This window comes from Symphalangus syndactylus, chromosome 9 (genome assembly GCF_028878055.3).
Source record: "Symphalangus syndactylus isolate Jambi chromosome 9, NHGRI_mSymSyn1-v2.1_pri, whole genome shotgun sequence".
Classification (NCBI taxonomy): domain Eukaryota; kingdom Metazoa; phylum Chordata; class Mammalia; order Primates; family Hylobatidae; genus Symphalangus; species Symphalangus syndactylus.
This window is the reverse complement of record NC_072431.2, coordinates 64,264,882-64,279,622: the sequence shown is the minus strand read 5'-3', so window position 1 is coordinate 64,279,622 and position 14,741 is coordinate 64,264,882. Positions and strand designations below refer to the sequence as shown.

The window sequence follows — 14,741 nt, the reverse complement described above, 5'->3', positions numbered from 1 at the left end:
TCTCAGAAAAAAAAAAAGAAAGAAAGGAGAGAAAGAAAAGAAAAGAAAAGAAAAGAAAAGAAAAGAAAAAGAGAGAGAGAGAAAGGAAGGAAGGAAGGAAGGAAGGAAGGAAGGAAGGAAGGAAGGAAGGAAAAGAAAGCAAAGGAAAGAAAGAAAAGAAAGAAAGAGAAAGAAAAGCTAGAGGGTCTTAAGGGACCACTACCTTGGGTCAATGCTCTTATCTTTCCAACTGTTCACAAATTCACTGTCACTATGTGCTAGTTTGTCGCTGGGCATCATTAGTTCATCCTCTTCCTCATCATTGAAGTTCCCACACATGCCGCAGACCTGGCAGGGGAGAGTGGTTTTTCGGTGCTGGGGAAGCACCAGAGCAGTTTTTCTCCCTCCCTCCCTCCCTCCCTTCCTTCCTTCATGAGAGCGGTTTCCCTCCCTCCCTCCCATCCTTCCTTCCTTCCTCCCTCCCTCCCTCCCTTCCTTCCTTCTTTTGAGTTTCACTCGTCACCCAGCCTGGAGTGCAGTGGCATGATCTCAGCTCACTTCACTATCCGCCTCCCGGGTTCAAGTGACTCTCCTGCCTCAGCTTCCCAAGCAGCTGGGATTACAGGTGTGCACCACTACCCCCAGCTAATTTTTTTTTTTTTTTTAAAAGGGACGGGGTTTCACCGTGTTGGCCAGGCTGGTCTCGACCTCCTGACCTCAGTGACCCACCTGCCTCGGCCCCCCAGATTGCTGAGATTAGAGGCGTGAGCCACCACGCCCGGGCAGAATGGTTTTTCCTGGAAACACTCTTGTCCATCCTACACCGAAAGGCGCACTCCTCCACTGCCCTGCTCCATCCTGAGGAGTGGCCTCTTTGGGCAGGCACGATGTGAACACTGCCCCCCATCCCTGCCAGCCACCAATCTCCTGGGGCTGCCTCCCCAGTGAGGAGAGCCAGATGTTTTCCTCACCTTTCCATAGTAGGTTGTGGGGATTTCAATCTCTAAGAGACGATTCCCGTCAAACTTGACTTGCACCCCGATCTTGATGTTAACAATAGTGTAGATGCTGCTGGATTTGACACTGACCCCAGGGATCTGGGAGATCGCGGGGAGGATGACCTGTTTGCTGTTGATCTAAACAGGAGGACAGTGACGGTGAGTAGGAGCAGGGACCAGAGTCCCCTCCCCAGCGCTCCCTCCCAGCCCCGGTCACCACACCCAGCTCACCAGCACACGGTGGCCCTTCTGCAGGGTGACCTGGGCATCGCAGATGTCAATGTAGACCTCGTGAAGGCGGAATGCCTCAGTTCCACCTTCCTCCTTCTCATGCTGGGCACTGATCTTGAAGAAGGGCAAGGCCATGGCGGGGTGGCACACTTTCACCAGGACATGAGTGCAGGCGTCTGGGGTAGAATGGTTACTACCATCAAAGCTCACGTAGTGGGACTCCCCTGAGAGCTGACACACTCCCATACCTAGGAGGACAGAAAGAACAGCTGGGCTATGACACTCCTCTGGCAGGTACAGGGTCCCTGGGAAACTAGTCCTGGGTTCTCCCTGCCTTCCAGAAAAGAGTCAAGAACCCAGGTCCGGCTGTGCGCAGGGGCTCATGCCTGTAATCCCAGCACTTTGGGAGGCCAAGGTGGGCTGGTTTGATACCAGCCTGCCTGACATGGTAAAACCCCGTCTCTACTAAAAAAAATACAAAAAAATTAGGGTGTGGTGACATGTGCCTGTAATCTCAGCTACTTGGAAGGCTGAGGCAGGAGAATCGCTTGAACCAGGGAGACGGAGGTTGCAGTGAGCCGAGATTGCGCCACTGCACTCCAGCCTGGGCAACAGAGACACTGCATCAAAAAAAACAAAAAAAAAACAAAACAAAAAACAAAACAAAACCCCGAAGCCAGGGCTAGGAGGCATGAGGTTTATGGGTGGAGGGGGACATGATTCTTTGGAGGAAGTATTTTTTTTTTCTTGTTTGAGACATGGTCTCTCTTTGTCACCCAGGCTGGAATGCAGTGGCATGGTCATAGCTCACTGCAGCCTCAAACTCCTGGGCTCAAGCCATCCTCCTACCTCTGGAGGCATGAAGTACCCTATTCAACTAATTAAAAAAAATTTTTTTTCAGAGACAGGGTCTTGTTCTGTTACCCAGGCTGGCGGGCAGTGGCACGATTTTGAGGCTGGCGGGGTTCCGGATCATCTTGTCCAGGGCGCTGACCACCTGGGGGAAGCGGGGCCAGGCATTCCGGTCTTTCTGCCAACAGACCAGCATGAGCTGGTGGAGGGAGGTGGGACAGTCTGGGGGCGGGGGCAGCCGGTAGTCCTGTTCAATGGCATTGATCACCTGGAAAGAGGGGAAGAAGCTCTGGGTGAGGCTGTCTAGGAAAAGCAAAGATGCTAACAGGCCCAGGAAATGGTGACTTGGAAGATGGTAGGATAGGAGGCACAGCCCCCCAAAAACTAACAGATCCAGGAATCCTCCTAGCCGGAGTTGAAGCTCTCTGTGGCTGGAGGCCCCAGCAGCTCTTGGCTATGATACAGACATGTTACCTCCCAACCCTGCCCTCCATCTCTGTATCCTTCTGCGACCCAAATATGCTGTATCCAACTCTTTTATGTATGTATGTATGTATGTATGTATGTATTTATTTATTTATTTATTTATTAAGATAGTCTCGCTCAGTTGCCTAGGCTGGAATGCAATGGCGTGATCTCAGCTCACTGCAACCTCTGTTCCTGGGTTCAAGCGATTATCCTGTCTCAGCCTCCCGAGTAGCTGGGATTACAGGCACCCGCCATCACGCTCGGCTAAGTTTTTGTATTTTTTTAGGGATGGGGTTTCACCATGTTGGCCAGGCTGGTCTTAACTCCTGACCTCAGGTGATCTGCCCACCTCGGCCTCCCAAAGTGCTAGGATTACAGGCATGAGACATAGCGCCCGGTCCCCAACTCTTTTTAAAAATTTTTTGTAGAGGTAGGATCCGGCTATGTTGCCCAGGCTGGTCTTGAGATCCTGAGTTCAAGTGATCCTCCCTCCTCAACCTCCCACAGTGCTGGGATTACAGGCGTGAGCCACCAGGCCTGGCCCTGTATCTCAACTCTTTGATATAAAGATCAATTCTCCTTTTTGTCATCTCCATGGTCTCAAGAACCCTGTCCCCGTCCGGGAAGAAGTGAGGAGCGCCTCTGCCCGGCCGCCCCGTCCGGGAAGAAGTGAGGAGCGCCTCTGCCCGGCTGCCCCGTCTGGGAAGTGAGGAGCGCCTCTGCCCGGCCGCCCCGTCCGGGAAGAAATGAGGAGCGCCTCTGCCCGGGCGCCCCGTCCGGGAAGAAGTGAGGAGCGCCTCTGCCCGGCCGCCCCATCCGGGAAGAAGCGAGGAGCGCCTCTGCCCGGCCGCCCCATCTGGGAGGTGAGGAGCGCCTCTGCCCGGCCACCCATCGTCTGGGAAGTGAGGAGCGCCTCTGCCCGGCCACCCACCGTCTGGGAAGTGAGGAGCACCTCTGCCCAGCCGCCCCGTCTGGGAAGTGAGGAGCGCCTCTGCCCGGCCGCCCCGTCTGGGAAGTGAGGAGTGCCTCTGCCCGGCCACCCATCGTCTGGGAAGTGAGCAGCGCCTCTGCCCGGCCACCCATCGTCTGGGAGGTGAGGAGTGCCTCTGCCCGGCCGCCTGTCTGGGAAGAAGTGAGGAGCGCCTCTGCCCGGGCGCCCCGTCCGGGAAGAAGTGAGGAGCGCCTCTGCCCGGCCGCCCCGTCCGGGAAGAAGTGAGGAGCGCCTCTGCCCGGCCGCCCCGTCCGGGAAGAAGTGAGGAGCGCCTCTGCCCGGCCGCCCCGTCCGGGAAGAAGTGAGGAGCGCCTCTGCCCGGCCGCCCCGTCCGGGAAGAAGTGAGGAGCGCCTCTGCCCGGCCGCCCCGTCCGGGAAGAAGTGAGGAGCGCCTCTGCCCGGCCACCCATCGTCTGGGAGGTGAGGAGCGCCTCTGCCCGGCCACCCATCGTCTGGGAGGTGAGGAGCACCTCTGCCCCGCCACCCATCGTCTGGGAAGTGAGGAGTGCCTCTGCCCGGCTGCCCCATCTGGGAAGTGAGGAGTGCCTCTGCCCGGCCATCCATCGTCTGGGAGGTGAGGAGCGCCTCTGCCCGGCCACCCATCGTCTGGGAAGTGAGGAGCGCCTCTGCCCGGCCACCTATCGTCTGGGAAGAAGTGAGGAGTGTCTCTGCCTGGCCGCCCCGTCTGGGAAGTGAGGAGCTCCTCTGCCCGGCCGCCCCGTGTCTGGGTAGAAGTGAGGAGCTCCTCTGCCTGGCCGCTCCGTCTGGGAGGTCTACCACGGAGGCCAGAAGCAATGTGGGGGCTGGACGTGGTGGCTCACGCCTGTGGTCCCGGCACTCTGGGGGGCGAGGCGGGTTGATCACTTCGGGCTAGGAGTTCAAGACCAGTCTGGCCAACTTGGCGAAACATGAAGAATACAACAGACAAACCAACCAACCAACTCAGTGACAACAAAACAGGTCTACCCTGGAGTCATACTCTAATTTTTTCTATTTTCCTCCCTTTCTGATCCTTTATCCCACTTTCTTTTTCTTCGTCTTCCTTCTCCCTCTTCTTTGTCAAATAGAGGATTGAGTTATTATCACTGATCCATATAAAGTCCCTCTCTCATTTATTTTAACTCCCACCCCCCATTTCTATTCCCCGACTTCCCATGTGCAACCTTCCTAATATGTTTGATACGCATCTTTTTTGTTTGTATGTATTTTTAGAAAATGTTTATTGTTTTTGTATGCAAAAAATAAAAACAAACAAACAAACAACAACAACAAAAAAAATTTTTTTGTAGAGGTAGGATCCGGCTATGTTGCCCAGGCTGGTCTTGAGATCCTGAGTTCAAGTGATCCTCCCTCCTCAACCTCCCACAGTGCTGGGATTACAGGCGTGAGCCACCAGGCCTGGCCCTGTATCTCAACTCTTTGATATAAAGATCAATTCTCCTTTTTGTCATCTCCATGGTCTCAAGAACCCAGCAGTGATGACTCTCTGGGAGCCCACCCTTCACCCCAAATCCCAGGTGAGAGAACACCCGAGGAAAGCCTGGTATGACCACGGGACACTTACGTCCTGATTGCTCATGTCCCAGTATGGCCTCTCCCCAAATGACATCACCTCCCACATTACAATCCCATAACTCCAGGCATCACTGGCGGAAGTGAACTTCCGGAAGGCAATGGCCTCCGGGGCGGTCCATCGGATGGGAATCTTTCCTCCCTGCAGGAGGAGGAGAAAAGGTGAGCTGGGGGACTCACTGAAGGACTCACCAGATCCAGCACACTGCCCCCCAGTCCCCCACCTGCCTCTGCTTTTTTCCCCTAGCTCAGGCCCCAAGCATCCTACTCGCCAACTCTGTTTGCCCAGGTTGGAGTGCAGTGGCGTGATCTTGGCTCACTGAAACTCCGCCTCCCAGGTTCAACTGGTTCTCCCACCTCAGCCTCCCGAGTAGCTCGGATTACAGGCGTGTACCACCACCCTCAGCTAATTTTGTATTTTTAGTAGCGACAGGGTTTCCCATGTTGGCCAGGCTGGTCTTGAACTCCTGACCTCAGACGATCCTCCTGCCTCAGCCTCCCAAAGTGCTGGATTTACAGGCGTGAGCCACCACACCTGGCCACTGTTCTTTCTTTTGAGACAGGGTCTTGCTCTGTCGCCCAGGCCGCAGTACAGTGGCATATTCATAGCTCACTGCAGCCTCCAACTCCTGGGCTTAAGCAATCCTCCTGCCTCAACCTCCCAAGTAGCTGGGACTACATGCATGCCACTGTGCCTGGCTAATTTTTTAATTTTTTTGTAGAGATGGGGTCTTGCTATGTTGCCCAGGTTATCCAACTGTTACTTTCCTAGACATCTGGAAGTCAGCTTCCTGGAGCTGACTGTCCCCCCACCCACAGCCTGCTCCTGTATCCTCTCCCTGGAGCAGGGCTGCCAAACCCTCAGCCTCCCGCCTTTCCAACCTGCCCTCCCGACCCAGCCCTAAGAAGCTCACACCCCTGGTCCCCAGCATTACCAGGGAGCTCGTGTAGGTGGGATCGGAAGAGTTCTCCTCCAGGAAACGGGAAAGGCCAAAGTCAGACACTTTGCAGACGAGGTTGCTGTTGACTAGGATGTTGCGAGCAGCCAGGTCTCGGTGGCCGTAGTTCATCTCGGCAAGGTACTGCATGCCCGAGGCGATGCCCCCCAGCATGCCCACGAGCTGGATGACCCTGAACTGTCCGTCATTTAGCTGGAGAGCAGATGGGGTGGGGGCTTGGTGAGGACAGCCCACCCACCATTCCCCCTCCCATCCACATCTTTTTTTTTAGAGACAGGGTCTTGTTCTGTCGCCCAGGCTGTAGTGTAGTGGTGCCATCATAGCTCACTGCAGCCTCAACCTCCAGGGCTCAGGCGAGCCTCCCGAGTAGCTGGAACAATAGGCATGTGCCACTATGCCTGGATAATTTTTTAATTTTTAGTAGAGATAGGTTCCCATTATGTTGCCCACTCCTGGCCTGAAGCGATCCTTCTGCCTGGGTCTCCCAAAGCACTGGGATTACAGGTGTTGAGTCACTGCACCCAGCCTCCCGTCCACTTCCTAAACTGTATCTGTCGCTTCCAGACCCACCTCGCAACTCACCTGTAGGGCAAGCCCCCCAACTCCCTCAGGTGAGCCTTCCTCCTTTCTCTTTTCCCAAGTTTTCTCAGCTCTTGCTACAGTATCACAACACATTGCTTACAATGGTTCCTGTTTCAATGGTAAGCATTCGGTCTCTCCCAATCAGATTATAATTTGAAAAATTATTTCAACTTTCCCTTCCATTTAACCTGGTACACTGCTTTATACCCAGGAAATACTCAACAAATGCTTTTCTGTTTTTAGTTTTTTAGAGACAAGGTCTCTTTCTTTCCCCCAGGTTGGAGTGCAGTGGCACGATCATGGTTCACCGCAGCCTTAAACTCCTAGGCTCAAACGATCCTTCTGCCTCAGCCTCCTTAGTAGCTGGGACTACAGGTGCACACCACTGCACCTGGCTAATTAAAACAAAGGGTTTTTTTGGTAGAGATGGGGTCTGTGTTTCCCAGGCTTGTCTCCAACTCCTGGCCTCAAGCGATCTTCCCACCTTGGCCTCCCAAGGTGCTGGGATTACAGGCATGAGTCACCTGAGCGACCTGTCTACAGGTGGAGATACACTGGTGCTGATCCAACCACAAAACTGCTCAGCCCTCTTGGACTACCTGTGTGTGGATTTGCAAGAGAACAGTGAAGAACTGCAGTATGACCAACGATCAGTGCAAAAACCAAGGTCTGAAGCCCAACCTTGACCTTTGAAGAGTTCGCTCTCACCAGGGAAACCAACAAGTCACAGACAGTAAACAAATCCTATCTTCTGAGTTCAGCTAAGATTTGGGAGACCATCTGCAGCCCTACAGAACCAGGGACATAGAGTCCAAAAACTGAATTTTGAATCCATCCTCCAGATCTGCACCTGCCCTACTCCCCGCTCAGTTCGTGGCAACACTACCACTTGCCAGATGGTCAGGGAATAGACCTCAGAGTTTCCTGTGACCCCCTTTTCTCCCTCATCAGCCAGTTCCAATCCATCAGCAAGTTCTGGTGGTGATGCTTCCAAGACATGTCCCAAATCCAAACCCTTCCCTTCACCCCACGGCCTGGATGCTGGCAACAGGCTTCTGCTGCAGGCCTCTCCCAGCTCCTGCTCTTGCTCCCCAGCACCCAGCAAAGAGGTCTTTTTATTTATTTATTTATTTTGAGATGGAGTCTCGCTCTACTGCCCAGGCTGGAGTAAAGTGGTGTTATCTGGGCTCACTGCAACCTCCGCCTCCTGAGTTGAAGGAATTCTCCTGTCTTAGTCTCCTGAGTAGCTGGGATTACAGGGGTGCACCACCATGCCTGGCTAATTTTTGTATTTTTAGTAGAGACAGGGTTTCACCATGTTGGCCAGGCTGGTCTTGAACTCCTGACCTCAAGTGATCCACCTGCCTCAGCCTCCCAAAGTGCTGGGATTACAGGTGTGAGCCACCGTGCCCAGCCGGGATCCTCTTAAACTACTCTCCTGCCAAAGCCCTCCAGCGGGTTCCCGTCACACTGCCCAATGCAGAGTCTACCATCTCTCCTCTGTTCACCAGGTTCACCTGTGCTGGCCTTCCCATCTCTCTCTCTTTTTAAGAGATGGGATCGCCCAGGCTGGAATGCAGTAGTGCAATGACGACTCACTACAGCCTCGATCTCCCAGGCTCGAGTGATCCTCCCGCCTCAGCCTCCCAAGTAGCTGGGACTACAGATACGCGCCATCAGGCTCTGCACATTTTTGTATTTTTTTGTAGAGACGGGGTTTCACCATGTTGCCCAGGGTGATCTCTAATTCCTGGCCTCGAGTGATCCACCAGCCTCGGCTTCCCCAAGTGCTGGGATTACAGGTGTGTGCCACTGCGCCTTTAAGACCCTTTCTGTCTCTTCGACCAGGCACGGTGGTTCACACGTTTAATCCCAGCACTTTGGGAGGCCAAGGAGGGTGAATGGCTTGAGGTCAGGGGTTTCAGATCAGCCTGGCCAACATGGCGAAGCCCTGTCTCTACTAAAAATACAAAAATTAGCCAGGCATGGTGGCTCATGCCTGTAATCCCAGCACTTTGGGAGGCCGAGGTGGTCGGCAGATCACGAGGTCAGAAGTTCAAGACCATCCTGGCCAATATGGTGAAACCCTGTCTCTACTAAAAATACAAAAAATTAGCTGGGCATGGTGGCACTCGCCTGTAGTCCCAGCTAGTCAGGAGGCTGAGGCAGAAGAATCTCTAGAACCCAGGAGGCGGAGGTTGCAGTGAGCCGAGATCATGCCATTGCACTCCAGCATGGGCGACAGCAGGACTCCATCTCAAAAAACAAACAAACAAAACCAAAAAAACCCCACATCAGATAAGAGCTTCTCTTACAGGAAATACAGAGAGACAAGCTAAATGATCCCACAAGAAGAATTTCATAAATCTAGAAAACAAGACATTCGGTGGACAAGGGACCCAACCCTTCAGTGTGTCAGTGTCATCATAAGGAACTGCTCAAGACTTAGAAAGGCTCGAAAATATAATAATCAGCAGGCGTGGTGGCTCATGCCTGTAATCGCAGCACTTTGGGAGGTTAAGGAGGGAGGATCGCTTGAGTCCAGGAGCTTGAGACCAGCCTGGGCAACATGGCGAGACCCCATCTCCACAAAAAATTTAAAAATTAGCCATGCACCTGTAGTTCCAGCTACCCAGGAGGCTGAGGCAGGAGGATCACCTGAGCTAAGGAGTTTGGACGCTGCAGTGAGCTGTGATTGCATCACTGCACTCTAAACTGGGCGACAGGGCGAGACTTTGTTTCTAAAATAAATAAACAAATAAAAAATATATAATAACCAGGCACAAAGCCCGGTCCTGAACTGGATCCTGGTTGGAATAAAGCAGCAGTGAAGGACATTTTTGGAACAACTAGAGAAATGTGAAAATCAACTGGGTATTCAATGACGCTAGGGAATCGCTATAATTCTGTTCAATGCAATGTTATTTTGCTACATAGGAAAATGTTTTGATTTTTTTAAAAAGATGCCTAGGCCAGGCATGGTGGCTCATGTCTGTAATCCCAGCACTTTGAGGGGCCGAGATAGGTGGATCACTTGAGCCCAGGAGTTCAAGACCACCCTGGGCAACATGATGAAACCCCATCTCTACTAAAAATACGAACATCAACCGGGTATGGTGGTGCATGCCTGTAATTCCAAGCTACTTGGGAGGCTGAGGCAGGAGAATCACTTGAACCCAGGAGGTGGATGTTGCGGTGAGCCAAGAACGCACCATTGCACTCCAGTCTGGGTGACAGACGGAGACTCCGTCTCAAGAAAAAAAAAAAAAAAAGCCTAATAAAGTTAAAAAAAAAAAAAAGTCAGTAAAATCTGGTAAAGTGACCAAATCAAGTAAGCAGTTCCCTTTCCTCTCTAGCCAGTTGCATGAAGGACCCCGTTTGCTTTTTTTCACATTTGAAATGATTTGTGTACTTTTTAAAAAAGCCCATCTATTTACTTGCTAATTTTCAGTCCCCCTGCCCCATTAGACCGTCTGCTCCCCAGGAGCAGAAATCCAGTTTGCCGTGTGCGTAGCTTTATTCCCGGGAACTGGGAGGATGACCGGTGCATAGAAAGCACTCAGTAAATATTTGTCAAAAGAAGGAATGACAAGCCAGGCACAGTGGCTCATGCCTGTAATCCCAGTGCTGTGGGAGGCTGAGGGGGGAGGCTCGCTTGAGGCCAGGAGTTTCAGACCAGCCTGGGCAACCTATCGAGATCCTGTCTCTACAAAAAAATTTTAAAGTTTGCTGAGCATGGTGGTACATGAGTGTAGTTCTAGCTACTCAGGAGACTGAGGCGGGAGGACCACTTGAGTCCAGGAGGTCAACGCTGCAGTGAGCTATGAATGCACCACTGCACTCCAGCCTGGACGACAGAGTGAGACCCTGTCTTAAAAAAAAAAAAAAAAAAAAATTGGCCGGGCGTGGTGGCTCACGCCTGTAATCCCAGCACTTTGGGAGGCCGAGGCGGGTGGATCATCCGAGGTCGGGAGTTCGAGACCAGCCTGACAAACATAGAAAAACCCCGTCTCTACTAAAAATACAAAATTAGCCAGGTGTGGTGGCACATGCCTATAATCCCAGCTACTGGGGAGGCTGAGGCAGGAGAATCACTTGAACCTGGGAGGCGGAGGTTGCAGTGAGCCGAGATCGTGCCATTGCACTCCAGCCTGGGCAACAAGAGTGAAACCCCATCTCGAAAAAAAAAAAAAATTAAATTAAATTAAAATTAAAAAAAAGAAGGAATGACAACCTTCAGCTGTATGGGGCAGTGGGAAAAGAAGGTCCCAGGAGCCCAGCCTTTCCCAGAGGGAAAATTAAAGGCAGAGGGCTGGCCGGGCGTGGTGCCCCACACCTGTAATACTAGCACTATGGGAGGCTGAGATCACTTGAGGTCAGGAGTTTGATACCAGCCTGGCCTACATGGTGAAATCCTGTGTCTACTATAAATACAAAAATTAGTCGGCATGGTGGTGCACGCCTATAGTACCAGTTACTTGGGAGACTGAGGCAGGAGAATCGCTTGGACCCTGGAGGTGGAGACGGCAATGAGCCAAGATCGCGCCACCGCACTCCAGCCTGGGCGACAGAACGAGGCTCTGTCTTAAAAAAAAAAAAAAAAGGCAGAGGACCAGGGCTTAGCCCAAGAGGAAAAGGCTGGAGGAGGTGACCTGGGACCCACTGTCTGTCCTGGCTTCTTAACCCAAGTGGCCTCTGGGTGTAAGTGGGAACTCCGGGTGGCCGCAGAAGCCAGGGAGGGTGCTCACCCGCAGGAAGGAGTCCAGGGCGCCGTTCTCCATGAACTCTGTGAGAATCATGACGGGCATGCTGTTGGTGACCACGCCCTCCAGGCAGATGATATTGGGGTGTTCGAACTGGCCCACGATGGAGGCCTCGCTCAGGAACTCGCGCCGCTACGGCTCCATGTAGCCACCCTTCAGGGTCTTGATTGCCACACAGCTCTCCTTCTTCCCCGAGGCCTTGAGCCGCCCCCGGCACACCTCGCCAAACTCACCTTCAAATAAGGATGCGGAGGTCATCAGCTCTCCCACCCCGGTGTGGCCCTGCCCACCCCCGCTTTGTTCCCAGGTGCCTGGGAAGCCTTCCGCTCTCACCTGCACCAATCTCCCCTTCAGTCTTGACGAGGAGACATTGATCTCTTTTGCAAATTCTCTCACAGCCTCATTAGGGTCTTCATAAGTGAAGGGGTCGATGTAGACCTTAGTATCTGAAAAATCAGGCAGGGTCCTGTCAGCCAGGAATTAACTCCCACTGGACTCGGAGGCTCGGCTCATAGCTCTTGGCCCCAAGCCCCTATCTCCGTGGTTTTTGTTTTTTTTTTTTTTCCTGAGATGGAGTCTCGCTCTGTCACCCAGGTCTGGAGTGCAGTAATGCGATCTTGGCTCACTGAAATCTCCGCCTCCCGGGTTAAAGTGATTCTCCTGCCTCAGCCGCCTGAGTAGCTGGGATTACAGGTGTCCACCACCATGCCTGGCTAACTGTTGTATTTTTTATAGAGATGGAGTTTCAACACGTTGGCCAGGCTGGTCTCAAACTCCTGACCTCAAGTGATCTGCCCACCTCTGCCTCCCAAAGTGCTGGGATTATAGATAGGAGCCACCGCACCCGGCCCCAAGCCCCTATTTCCATCAAATTAGGGCAACCCACCGTGCCCGATGAGATACTGTCCATGTTTGTCTGAATATTCTGTTTCTCTCCCGTTGCTCTGCTTCCTGTAGCCAATGGGAAAGGAGCAAAAGGTAAACTGAGTCACACATCTTTATGAAGCACACAGCAAAAGGAGGAGCAGGGATTGGAGGAAATTTCAAGTAAAAAGAGGCTGGGGGCACCCAGAAAGGCTTGCCCTGTAGCACCCAGGCAGTTGGCCATCAACTCAGGGCTTCCAGGGGCCTCCGGGTGTCAGAGCCCTTACCTGAGGCAGAGAACGGCGACCACAATGACCACCAGGACCAGGACCGCACCCACGACTGCCGTGCCCGCAATCAGGGCCAGCTGCTCCCACCAGCCTTCGCTCTCTGCGGAGGAAAAGGCTGCTGATCAGGAGAAAATGATGGACCTGCAGGAGGCCCCAGCCCCGGCTTTGAGCAATGAACTGTGATCTCTTGAGAACAGGTCCCCAGTACAGGGGACAGGTGGAGGGAGAGGACACAAGCAGGCAGGGTCAGGGAACAAACAGTGGGTTTCACACTGTCCGCCAGGGGCCAGCAGGCTCCTCTGAAGTCCCTCAGGGCAAGGGAGGAAGTTTCGCAATCTTTTTACTGCCAAAGTATTTTTTTGTTTGTTTTTTTGAGACGCAGTCTCACTCTGTCGCCCAGGCTGGAGTGCGGTGGCGCAATCTCGGCTCACTGCAATCTCTGCCTCCCGGGTTCTGCAATTCTCCTGCCTCAGCCTCCTGAGTAGCTGGGATTACAGGTGTGTACCACCATGCTCGGCTAATTTATGTATTTTTTTTTTTTTTTTTGAGACGGTGTCTCGCTCTGTCGCCCAGGCTGGAGTGCAGTGGCGCAATCTCGGCTCACTGCAAGCTCCGCCTCCCGGGTTCACGCCATTCTCCTGCCTCAGCCTCTCCGAGTAGCTGGGACTACAGGCACCCGCCACCATGCCCGGCTAATTTTTTTTTTTGTATTTTTTAGTAGAGACGGGGTTTCACCGTGGTCTCGATCTCCTGACCTCGTGATCCACCCGCCTCGGCCTCCCAAAGTGCTGGGATTACAAGCGTGAGCCACCGCGCCCGGCCTTGTATAGGGTCTCTTTTGAGGGTGCTGAAAATGTCCCAAAATTACTTGTGGTGCTGGCTGCACAATTCTGTGAATGTATCAAAAGTCATCGATTGTACACTTCGAACAGGCAAATTGTATGGCAGGGGAACTGTATTTCAGTAAAGCTATTACAGAAAATTACAAGGTTTAGAAAGCCACTGGTCCAAGGCCGGGTGCGGCAGCTCATGCCTATAATCCCAGCACTTTGGGAGGCCGATGCAGGAGGATTGCTTGAGGCCAGGAATTTGAGACCAGCCTGGGCAACATAGGGAAACTGTCTCAACAAAACATAAAAAAAAATTTAGTTGAGCATGGTGGCACATGCCTGTAGCCCCAGCTACTTGGGAGGCTGAGGTGGAAGGATTGGTTGAGCTCGGGAGTTGCAGGCTGCAGTGAGCTATGATGGTGCCACCGCACTCTAGCCTGGGTGATAAAAAGATCCTATCTCTTAAAAAAAAAGAAAAAAAAGTTAGGCTGGGTGTGGTGGCTCACGCCAGTAGTCCCAGCATTTCGGAAGGCCGAGGTGGGTGGATCAGGAGGTCAGGAGATGGAGACCAGGAGGTCAGCTTGCAGTGAGCCGAGAACGCGCCACCGCACTCCAGCCTGGGCGACAGAGTGAGACTCCGTCTCAAAAAAAAAAAAAAAAAACAAAAATTAAAAAAGAAAGCCACTGGCCTAGCATATTAAAAATAACCGGTTACCTCCAATCCTCAAAGCCCTGCAGGAAGCTTGATGATATTCTCATTTTGTTGGATGGGGAACGGGGAGCTCAGGGGTCAGGTTGTCGCTAAACGTCAAGCCTGCGGTGAGCTTTTTTATTTGACACAGAGCCTTGCTCTGTTGCCCAGGCTGGAGTGCAGTGGCACAATCTCAGCTCACTGCAACGTCCACCTCCCAGGTTCAGGCAATTCTCCTGCCTCGGCCTCCCGAGTAGCTGGGATTACAGGTGTGCACCACCACGCTCAGCTAACGTCTGTATTTTTAGTAGAGATGCGGTTTCACCATGCTGGCCAGACTGGTCTCGAACTCCTGACCTCAAGTGATCCTCCAGCTTCAGCCTCCCAAAGTGCTGGGATTACAGGGTGAGCCACTGTGCCTGGCTGTGCAATGAGCTTTGATCGTGCAACTGCACTCCAGCCTGGGGGTACAGAGTGAAGCATGCCAGACTTCACACTCAGCTGTTGGTTTTGGTTTCCACATCCTACGTTCTCTCCTCTCTAGGGCATGCCATGTGATCCACAGGAAGAAGGACAACATGAAGACAGGACTTTGGCCGGGTGCAGTGGCTCACGCCTGTAATCTCAGCACTTTGGGAGGCCGAGGCAGGCGAATCACAAGGTCAGGAGTT

The 14,741-nt window shown here is 52.9% G+C and overlaps 1 protein-coding gene across 1 annotated transcript in view; it reads right to left on the bottom strand.

The window, feature by feature from the left end:
* Nucleotides 1-14,741, bottom strand: part of LOC129489778 (ephrin type-B receptor 4-like) — an 82,470-nt gene that overhangs the window by 11,098 nt on the left and 56,631 nt on the right. The window contains 11 exon segments of the mRNA XM_063646336.1: nt 203-327; nt 951-1,115; nt 1,209-1,456; nt 2,133-2,328; nt 5,084-5,233; nt 6,027-6,242; nt 11,381-11,628; nt 11,729-11,758; nt 11,761-11,841; nt 12,282-12,346; nt 12,547-12,649. Coding sequence (XP_063502406.1) covers nt 203-327; nt 951-1,115; nt 1,209-1,456; nt 2,133-2,328; nt 5,084-5,233; nt 6,027-6,242; nt 11,381-11,628; nt 11,729-11,758; nt 11,761-11,841; nt 12,282-12,346; nt 12,547-12,649 — 1,627 coding nt within the window.